This window comes from Girardinichthys multiradiatus, chromosome 2 (assembly GCF_021462225.1).
Source record: "Girardinichthys multiradiatus isolate DD_20200921_A chromosome 2, DD_fGirMul_XY1, whole genome shotgun sequence".
Taxonomy (NCBI): domain Eukaryota; kingdom Metazoa; phylum Chordata; class Actinopteri; order Cyprinodontiformes; family Goodeidae; genus Girardinichthys; species Girardinichthys multiradiatus.
In genome coordinates, this window is record NC_061795.1 from 23,860,547 (window position 1) to 23,870,992 (window position 10,446).

Below are 10,446 nucleotides of genomic sequence, written 5' to 3' on the forward strand. Positions count from 1 at the left end.
TAGGATTTTTCAAAAAAAGTTTCAGTATAAGCATATACCCCTACCAAAAAAACCCCAAAACATTTAAATATTTTACACTCTTTACCAAGGGTGTGAATAAATGTGGCTGCCACTATCATAAGTCTTCAGTTAAACAGAGAGCAGGGATGTGTTTTAGGTGTCCTCGACTTTTCATGAGAATCATATTGACCAACTGTTTGTTTTAGATCTCTTTGTCGTTACATAATATTAATGATTCACTAAAAGCCTTTGAGCACATATAATTTTAATAAAAAACAGTCAATCATAAACAGCTTTCTGTCATTAATTAAAAACTGTAGACATGAACGCAGCTTAAATCTCGCCAAGATAAGCAAATAATATGTAAAATTATCAAAAGAAATGATAAAGTTTAACATTAATGACCATTTCTTTGCCATGGAAATGCAAATATTTGGAGAGGAAATACTGGCTGTTATAATAAGCTGGTCAGCAGGGAGCCTCAGGTAGGAAACTGTGTCCTCATCACATCTGCCAGTAGGGGATCAGTCTCTGACAATGCAGCCTGCAGGTGCTGGAACTGTACAAGAAGAGAAAGGAGAGGGTGGAAATAATGTGTTTATTTTCCACAGGAGGTGGTGTTGTGGGACAGTTTACCCTACAGACTAATTGGACACCAGCTCTAAAATAAAACCTCTAGATATAAATAGCAAAAACAGAGAAGGTTTACTAAGCTCACAATAAGTTTATTTAAACAGGGGAATTTAAAGCCTATTTCAGACATGCACAATTAACCATCAATGTAAAGGCAACATGAACACGCCGATGTCTCGTTTTAATTACTCCGTAATTCTTTACTGCAATGATTGACACCAAACTAGCACAACTTTTAATATAGCGGCATTACTTCAAATATGGTGTAAGTGTTGTTTACCTGCAGAGAGTTTTGAGGAGACATTTTATTTGCTTGATAAGGCCTCCGTTTCTATAGTCATGTTTTTAGTCACTCATTTCAGAAACTGAAACTCACATCTAGATTCGTTAAACAGATTTAAATATATCAAGCCTTTATTACTGGTAAATTTGATGATAATGGCTTACAGATTAAACAAAATCAAAAGTTCAGTGTCTATGAAAATTATAATACAGGTCCTTCTCAAAATATTAGCATATTGTGATAAAGTTCATTATTTTCGATAATGTAATGATGAAAATTTAACATTCATATATTTTAGATTCATTGCACACTAACTGAAATATTTCAGGTCTTTTATTGTCTTAATATGGATGATTTTGGCATACAGCTCATGAAAACCCAAAATTCCTATCTCACAAAATTAGCATATCATTAAAAGGGTCTCTAAACGAGCTATGAACCTAATCATCTGAATCAACGAGTTAACTCTAAACACCTGCAAAAGATTCCTGAGGCCTTTAAAACTCCCAGCCTGGATCATCACTCAAAACCCCAATCATGGGTAAGACTGCCGACCTGACTGCTGTCCAGAAGGCCACTATTGACACCCTCAAGCAAGAGGGTAAGACACAGAAAGAAATTTCTGTACGAATAGGCTGTTCCCAGAGTGCTGTATCAAGGCACCTCAGTGGGAAGTCTGTGGGAAGGAAAAAGTGTGGCAGAAAACGCTGCACAACGAGAAGAGGTGACCGGACCCTGAGGAAGATTGTGGAGAAGGGCCGATTCCAGACCTTGGGGGACCTGCGGAAGCAGTGGACTGAGTCCGGAGTAGAAACATCCAGAGCCACCGTGCACAGGCGTGTGCAGGAAATGGGCTACAGGTGCCGCATTCCCCAGTCCTGGACTACAGAGAAGCAGCACTGGTGGTCCAAAGTACTTTTTTCGGATGAAAGCAAATTCTGCATGTCATTCGGAAATCAAGGTGCCAGAGTCTGGAGGAAGACTGGGGAGAAGGAAATGCCAAAATGCTAGAAGTCCAGTGTCAAGTACCCACAGTCAGTGATGGTCTGGGTGCCGTGTCAGCTGCTGGTGTTGGTCCACTGTGTTTTATCAAGGGCAGGGTCAATGCAGCTAGCTATCAGGAGATTTTGGAGCACTTCATGCTTCCATCTGCTGAAAAGCTTTATGGAGATGAAGATTTCATTTTTCAGCACGACCTGGCACCTGCTCACAGTGCCAAAACCACTGGTAAATGGTTTACTGACCATGGTATCACTGTGCTCAATTGGCCTGCCAACTCTCCTGACCTGAACCCCATAGAGAATCTGTGGGATATTGTGAAGAGAACGTTGAGAGACTCAAGACCCAACACTCTGGATGAGCTAAAGGCTGCTATCGAAACATCCTGGGCCTCCATAAGACCTCAGCAGTGCCACAGGTTGATTGCCTCCATGCCACGCCGCATTGAAGCAGTCATTTCTGCAAAAGGATTCCCGACCAAGTATTGAGTGCATAACTGTACATTATTATTTGAAGGTTGACGTTTTTTGTATTAAAAACACTTTTCTTTTATTGGTCGGATGAAATATGCTAATTTTGTGAGATAGGAATTTTGGGTTTTCATGAGCTGTATGCCAAAATCATCCGTATTAAGACAATAAAAGATCTGAAATATTTCAGTTAGTGTGCAATGAATCTAAAATATATGAATGTTAAATTTTCATCATGACATTATGGAAAATAATGAACTTTATCACAATATGCTAATATTTTGAGAAGGACCTGTATCACATAAGATCAATAAAGAAGGATCTTAAACAGAAATATCTGGTTTCCGAAAAGTATGTTCATTTCTATGCTCTTAATATTTGGTTGGGGCTCCTTTTGCTTAAATTACTGCATCAATTCTGCATGGAGGTGATTAGCCTGTGGTTCTGCTGAGGTCTGGTTCCTCTCAGGTGAGGCAAGTTTGCTGGCCAATCAAGCACAGTAACACCATGGCCATTAAACCAGCTTGTGGTACCTTTGCCAGTGTGGGCAGATACCAGGTCAGGCTGAAAAATGAAATCAGCATCTCCACAAAGCTCGTCAGCAAAAGGAAGCATGAAGTCCTCTAGAATTCCCTGGTAGATGGCAGCATTGACTGTGGACTTCAGAAAACACAGTGGACAAAATCCAGCAGATGACATGGCACCCCAAATCATCACTCACCATGGAAACTTCACACTAGACTTCAAGCAGCGTGGATTCTGTGCCTCTCTGCTCTTTGTCCAGACTCTGGGACCTTGATTTCTAAATGAAATGCGAACTTTACTATCATCTGAAAAGATGACTTTGGATCACTGAGCAACAGTCCAGATTCTGGTTCAAGAGTGGCTTAACATGAGGAATGTGACATCCGTAGTCAATGTTTAGGAGTCGTCTATGTGTTCTAGCTCTTGATGTGCTGAACTCTGGATTTCTATCACCTGAAAATCATAATCATCAAAACTACAAGAAATACAAGCTTAAAATATTTCACTCTATGTGTTATGAACCTATATACTAATTTCACTTTCTGAAATAAGAGACAAAAATATTGCACTTTCCGAGCTGTACTTGTCATTCATGATCTTTCTAACTACAAAATGTCCTTGATGGTTCCATCTATCACCACAATGTTTTTACCCAACCCGGAAATACTTTACATGGTGGTGCAAAATATCAAAACAGGCTGACAGGACTCAATATTAGCAGAAAATTAGCAGTACATCTCAGCTGATATACTGGTATACTATGCACATAGAATAGCTCTCTCCATCACTTTGACAACCATGCCTAAAAAAGAGAAGGACCCATAATGCATCAGTGCCTGAATGAGTTGGACATTGGAAAAATTAACAGTGCATACAGATCAGGTGACATCATATGCATGAATCTCATACTAATTTAACTTAATTAACTTTAACTTAATTATTTGAACACAAAGTTGACTGCTTTAAATTTTAAAAACAAGAGCTGGGTGCAAAGGTTTGAGTTTATTTTGAATTTGTATCTCGGGTGAAAAACATTTTAGCAAGACTAAAATTATGTTAAACTCTTACGTAACAAACAATTGGTATTCCCTGAAAAAAAAAAAAAAAAAGGGGTGCAGAGGCTCTAAAGAAAGGAATCTGTAACCAAATTTAGGTTTTTTTGTACGCAGTAAAGACGTTTAATTAAACTGTAGTTATATTGTAGGCTGTAAACACATTTCTCTCAAAACTAGTACACATAAAATTGTACAATCATTTGAAATCAGCCTAAACCGAAGTCTGATTTGACTTTTACAGTGATGATCTACAACAAGGACTTCAAATGGTCTTTTATCATATTGTACCAGTGCTGTTTTGACTCAAATACACTAAAGTGACTGCCTGCCTTACAACCATCTGATACCTGTTTAGATCACTACTGGCTTCTATAAAAATTACACTTTAAATACTGTCTCACACTGAAAGTAATGTCAGTATGTTTGTAACAGTAGCTGATTACAGACAATACAGCAAAGGAATAAAATTAGACTATTTTATTATTATTTAGTGTTCAAATATACATCATTCGAGAGAAAACACTTACAGAAGTCTTAAAACTGGGAAGCAAACAGGCTGCAGCTGCTTGACAGGTTGTCTGTGTCAGGTAATCGTTCTTTATCAAATCTGCAACCGTGTCCTACAATGAACAGAACACAGAGCAATGACATAATTTACAACCTCCCAGTTTTATATCTATCTCAATACATAAAAATTAAGTTGTTTCACTGAACTGTGAGAGGAAAAACTCTTAGTAAACATTACCTTCTGAATATTATTGCAGAGGTCGGCTAGAAACTCAGAGGTGATCTCTGCAAGAGTCTGCAGCTGTTCATCATTGGCCTTTTCTTTTTCGTGAGCTTTATGTTTGAACTCACTAATATGTTGGCACACCCGAAAGACTGACCCAATAAGAAATAGACCTAGATGCAAAAAACAAAAAGAGAAATTATAGTTAGAGATTTTAAAAACCTCTAACTGCCTGAAAAATCCAAAACAACATGAAATGAGTTTATCTGCTGATTTACTTTTTAAGTCTCATGCACTAAACAAGGTGAAGAACATGAAGTAAGGGGTGATCTGGTAAATCAGTCCCAAAGTCTTCTGAAGCAGGTGGAAAAGTGGATCTCTTTGAAAACTTACTTGTGTCGTTTCTGCTGCACCACCGATCCTGGCATCTATAAAGAGCCTGCAGCACAGACAACGCCTGAATTAAGAGGTTTTTGTGCTCATGCAGGACGACCGGAAGATCATCTGGTTGGCAGAGGTCCTTGCTCAGAACGTCACTGACAAAGTCCCACACAGTTCTGCCTGGTCCATCGGGAGCCGCTGGGGAAACAATGACATAATGCCTTCTTTGATGCTGCATTACCAGAAACCTTTAACATCTACAACTAAAAATCAAAGAAAACTAAAAAATTCACCTTACCAAAAACCTGAATACCTTCCTCTACGGTGGTGAGAAGTTGGAGGATGTGAAGATAAACCTCTAGACCATCTACACTCTCAGATCTGTAAAAATATAGATATCATTATTATTGAATTTCATTCGAATGTGGCTTTATGAAACTATTAATACAAAACAAATGTGTTACTGTGCAGTGTTGCCATTAAAAGGTCAAAATGATACAGTGCTGTGAAAAAGTATTTTCCCCTTAAGAGATTTCTTCCTCCATGTTTTTTTTTTTTTGTCACACTTAAATGTTTCAGATAAAATGGATTTTAATATCAGACAAAGATAACTTGGGTAAATACAAAACAGTTTTTAAATGATGATTTAATTCATTCTGGGAAAAAAAGCTATCTAAACAAACTTAGCTCTAAAAGAAACACTCCATACATCACGATGCCCTGGCAAAGCATTTGTTCTCCCGCAACGTCAATTTTTATATATAGTAAAAATGAGCGTTTTCACTGTTGGGCTCAAAATATGACTATTTTAGATATGTCTTTATTTTATCTGTTCCTGTTGATTTATATGTATGTAGTAGTGAAAAATGTAGCAGAGTGAAAATGTTTAAATGCCCTACTCTACCTATGTTGATAAGAAGAGTGGCGAAATATCCAGCCAAAATTATGCATGAACCACAATAAGCATGTTTTTACTCTACAACCAGCTAAAGGACATTTATCCTAATAATAGTGTTGTTTACGTATATATTAGAGCTTCTACATCTAATTTTGACTCTTTACAATTCATTCATGTTATCAATTGTCTACTCATTCTAACATTTCAATATGTCTTTAAAACACCTAAATTATCCATTCATGCCTTTAGTGAGTGTATGCAAACATCTGACCAGCACTGTAAGTAGCGATCACCATTAGCCGATAACTGCAAAGTGTAAACTAAGTCAGTTAGTGGCCTGATCCTGGTTGTCATTTTTACAGCTCTTTCAAACAGCCGGTACTTCAGCCAGAAGTTGAGAAATAAGCTTCTGTCTTTCTTCTTCTTGCTATACAAATAAAGGTTATAGTAGTATTTTGATTATTGTCAAATCTGGAGCTTGAGAAGTTAGCTACTCGATGAAGATCATTGGGTCTGTCGACAAGGGGTGCAAAACTTGGATACAACTCCTTTCCTACCTGAGCTGCTTTGCTGCCTCAATGAGACTCAAGCTCAAATCCAGATGGATTTCACCATCTCTCTCCTTCTCATTCGGTTGAGAGGTGAGCCAGTTCTTCATTAATTCTTCATCAAGGTCAAACAGTTTGTCAACCAGCTCTCCCACCTTCTCCAGCAGATCCGCTGGAAAACGCATGAAATATTCGGACACATTTAGAGTTTTACAAACCAGAAAGCTAATAAATGTAAAGTATAGGGTAAAAGTGGAGTACTGTTAGTAGAACTGCTCATGATGAAAGAAACGCTGGAGCACACAGATGTGTGCTGTCGTATTCGCTCAAGCCATGGGAAACAGATGTCTTTATGAGACAAACAGGTCAGCAGCAGTCTGTAAACATCAGGAGAAGAAATAAATGTCTATGCTTTTCAATAATTTAGGTATGATTAAAAATATACCTGGTGGTTTCTAGAAGGGTTGGAGGGTCTGAATCTCCCAGAAGAAGCAACAGCACAGCACTGTGGACAAACCAGGAAGTATAGCAATCAGAAACATAGCAAGAGCAATGGATTTAACAACTGGAAATGGTAGTTGTAACTCACCCCAAGTCCTCGTTTTGGCTGAGAGTCGCACATGTGTCAGGAAAACAGGCAATATTTCCAAGGATTCCTACACAGATTTCCTAGTGAAAGACAAAAGCTTTACTGTAATTAAGCAAGAAAGATCAAATGCATACATTATTCATAGTATTATTGTTATTACAATACTATATACACTCACCGGCCACTTTATTAGGTACACTTTGCTAGTACTGGGTTGGACCCCTTTTACCTTCAGAACTGCCTTATTCCTTCGTGGCATAGATTCAACAAGGTACTGGAAACATTCCTCAGAGAGTTTGGTCCATATTGACATGATAGCATCACACAGATGCTGCAGATTTGTTGGCTGCATCCATGATGTGAATCTCCCGTTCCACCACATCCCAAAGGTGCTCTATTGGATTGAGATCTGGTGACTGTGGAGACCATTTGAGTCCAGTGAACTCATTGTCATGTTCAAGAAACCAGTCTGAGATGATTTGTGCTTTATGACATGACGTTATCCTGCTGGAAGTAACCATAAGAAGATGGGTACATTGTGGTCATAAAGGGATGGACATGGTCAGCAACAATACTCAGATAGGCTGTGGCGTTGACACTATGCTCAATTGGTACTAAGGAACCCAAAGTGTGCCAAGAAAATATCCCCCACATCATTACACCACCACCACCAGCCTGAACCGTTGATACAAGACAGGATGGATCCATGCTTTCTTGTTGTTGACACCAAATTCTGACCCTATCATCCGAATGTCGCAGCAGAAATCGAGACTCATCAGACCAGAAAACGTTTTTCCAATCTTCTATTGTCCAGTTTAGTGACCCTGTGCGAATTGTAGCCTCAGTTTCCTGTTCTTAGCCGATAGGAGTGGCACCCGGTGTGGTCTTCTGCTGCTGTAGCCCATCCGCCTCAAGGTTCGACGTGTTGTGCGTTCAGAGATGCTCTCCTGCATGCCTTGGTTGTAACGAGTGGTTATTTGAGTTACTGTTGCCTTTCTATCAACTTGAACCAGTCTGGCCATTCTCCTCTGACCTCTGGCATCAACAAGGCATTTGCGTCCACAGAACTGCCGCTCACTGGATATTTTATTTTTTTCCGCACCATTCTCTGTAAACCCTAGAGATGGTAGTGCATGAAAATCCCAGTAGATCAACAGTTTCTGAAATACTCAGACCAGCCCGTCTGGCACCAACAACCAAGCCACATTCAAAGTTACTTAAATCACCTTTCTTCTCCATTCTGATGCTCGGTTTGAACTGCAGCAGATTGTCTTGACCATGTCTACATGCCTAAATGCATTGAGTTGCTGCCCTATTATTGGCTGATTAGAAATTTGGGTTAACGAGCCGTTGGACAAGTGTACCTAATAAAGTGACCGTTGAGTGTATTATATCATATAGGACTAAAAGCTGGTATGAAAGAAAAGCATTCCACTCACTGTAAGACGTGGGCACCGAGATTTGGCTATGACCCCAAGAAGGATATCAGCAGCTTTGAATTCTTGCAGAAAACCTGCGACGTCCTGCAAGCATTTGATTCATAAGGACAAAATATGAAAGCTGTGAACAATTTAGTGTTACAAGTCATGCCAATAAATGGAAAAGCTAAACGCACAGGGAGAGCAGATCAGCAAAATCCCATTAGGTTTCACATTTCCTGATGAAACTCTTTTTTAACAAGACATTATTAATCTATGGAACAAATTCTATTATCTTTACTTTAGGCCAAAACAATGATTTGTGTTATTTACCATTTACTTCACAAATAATCAAATGTGCAGCAGAATATGCCTATTCAAGCGAGGTAGAGATTGTACCTCATCCATGGCCATGTCCCAGACCCTGCACAGATCTTCCTCATCATCATCAGAGAGCTGCATCTGAACTTCTGAGTTCTCTTCTGAATACTCTGTAACCATCTGCAAAACAGTGTAAGTTTACAGAAATTTAGATGCCATGGCTGGTGTGCACAAAAGCGAGAAAGCTCCAAACAAACAATGGCCAGCTGGATGCAAAAAAAAGGAAGAACAAGAGACCTATGGCTTGATGAAGTTGTGCAGCTTAAAATATCAATTTTGGTACATCCAGAAAATAACTTTAGGCAAGATTGTGTTAGCCCTCCATGTCTGAGCCAGCTTTAGCAGGACTAATATGAAAGTCTCACCCAACATCTAAGACGCCTAAAGTCTGCGATTAAGCCCTCAGAATTGGCCAAGTTTTAGTAAGGCAGCCCAACTACCTGAATGAGTCGAGTCAGCGTGCTGAAAACCCAGTTCTTGCTGTAAAGAGTGTCTCCGATGGCATCCAGATCTTCTCCCTCCTGTCCATCAGCTTGGTCTGGGGGTGGTGACGGGTTACGATCCAAATTAGGAGACTGCAGTCCAGCTGGAGGTGTGGATCTCTCCTTTTCTTCCTCCTCTGCACCATCAATACTGCTGTCTTGAGGAATAAACAGAGGCAAAGAGATGACAGAGCGTTTCAGCATAAATGGATCTTGATAAATATGGACCTTTAAGATCACTGTTGTACTAGACAACAGTGACGACAATGACAACAAAGTGATTAATTAACTTAATTCTGAAGGAAATGCTAGTCTTTTAACATTAAAGTAGAAAACGTTTTCTTGTATGAGTTTTAGGGCTCTAATTTCCGTTTAGTCTTCTGGAAAAGAGTATAATGTTAAACACATGACTACAATGTTGTCCTCTTCGATAATTTTATACCGATGAGTATAATCCAATGTTAGACTCTTACTCAACCCTCAGAACCTCCGTACACTTGGTACATGACAAACATATTTAAGCTAGTTGCTATAGGTCGCTCATGTAGGCAATAGTTTAACATTAGATGTCAAATATAAAAATGATATATTTAAACTCACCCATGGCGACCGCTCTGAGCAAAACGAACTGGTTTTTTATTGTTACATGAAGGTTTCAGAAGATTTTAAATTGCAGCACAGCTCAAATTTCAAACAGCCTCAACTTATGGCGTCTACCTGGCTGCGCATGCGCGACTGGCCTTGTTGTGGTTCCCAACCTGAGTGTAAATTGGATATCGCCCCCTGCAGGAAGCAAGCGAAAGTGTCAGATCCACTTAAAACTTTTACTTTATCAATGCTGTCCATCCACAGATGTTCTTCAAATATTTATGAAAGATTGCTCTATTGGTGTGAATATTCTTCTTCTGATTGTTGTTGTTGTTATTATTAATCATTAGAAGTTCTTATATTTTTTAGTGTTACCTCATGCTACTAATAAATAATACTTTTTGTTTATTTACTTGGCTTTTATTGAATTTCTATATGAAAAGAAAACTACCATTAAAACTACAAA

At 38.9% G+C, this 10,446-nt stretch overlaps 1 protein-coding gene across 3 annotated transcripts; it reads right to left on the reverse strand.

Annotated features, from left to right (window-relative positions):
• Positions 1–248: 248 nt before the first annotated feature.
• Positions 249–10,148, reverse strand: saal1 (serum amyloid A-like 1). Of its 3 annotated transcripts, none has more exons than XM_047387397.1 (13): positions 9,993–10,148; positions 9,351–9,550; positions 8,929–9,030; positions 8,551–8,634; positions 7,112–7,191; positions 6,968–7,027; positions 6,784–6,899; positions 6,532–6,694; positions 5,375–5,457; positions 5,089–5,271; positions 4,711–4,868; positions 4,493–4,585; positions 249–559 (listed from the first exon to the last, which is right to left on the reverse strand). In XM_047387397.1, exons 1-13 carry the CDS (start codon positions 9,994–9,996, stop codon positions 482–484), a joined length of 1,404 nt encoding a protein of 467 aa, XP_047243353.1. In that variant the 5' UTR covers positions 9,997–10,148; the 3' UTR covers positions 249–481. The 3 variants fall into 3 exon arrangements, with proteins under 3 accessions (XP_047243353.1, XP_047243344.1, XP_047243362.1); XM_047387388.1 differs by having other exon boundaries at positions 5,089–5,274; XM_047387406.1 differs by having other exon boundaries at positions 5,089–5,274; positions 9,351–9,546; positions 9,993–10,130.
• Positions 10,149–10,446: the final 298 nt, after the last annotated feature.

What these genes read in the sequence shown, in the direction of transcription:
- saal1 (XM_047387388.1), bottom strand. An exon ending in CATGAGCAGTTCTACTAACA is followed by an intron (nt 6,695 to 6,783) that starts GTACTCCACTTT and finishes TGCGTTTTCCAG; the next exon opens with CGGATCTGCTGGAGAAGGTG. An exon ending in GTGCAGCAGAAACGACACAA is followed by an intron (nt 4,869 to 5,088) that starts GTAAGTTTTCAA and finishes TTTTGCATCTAG; the next exon opens with GTCTATTTCTTATTGGGTCA.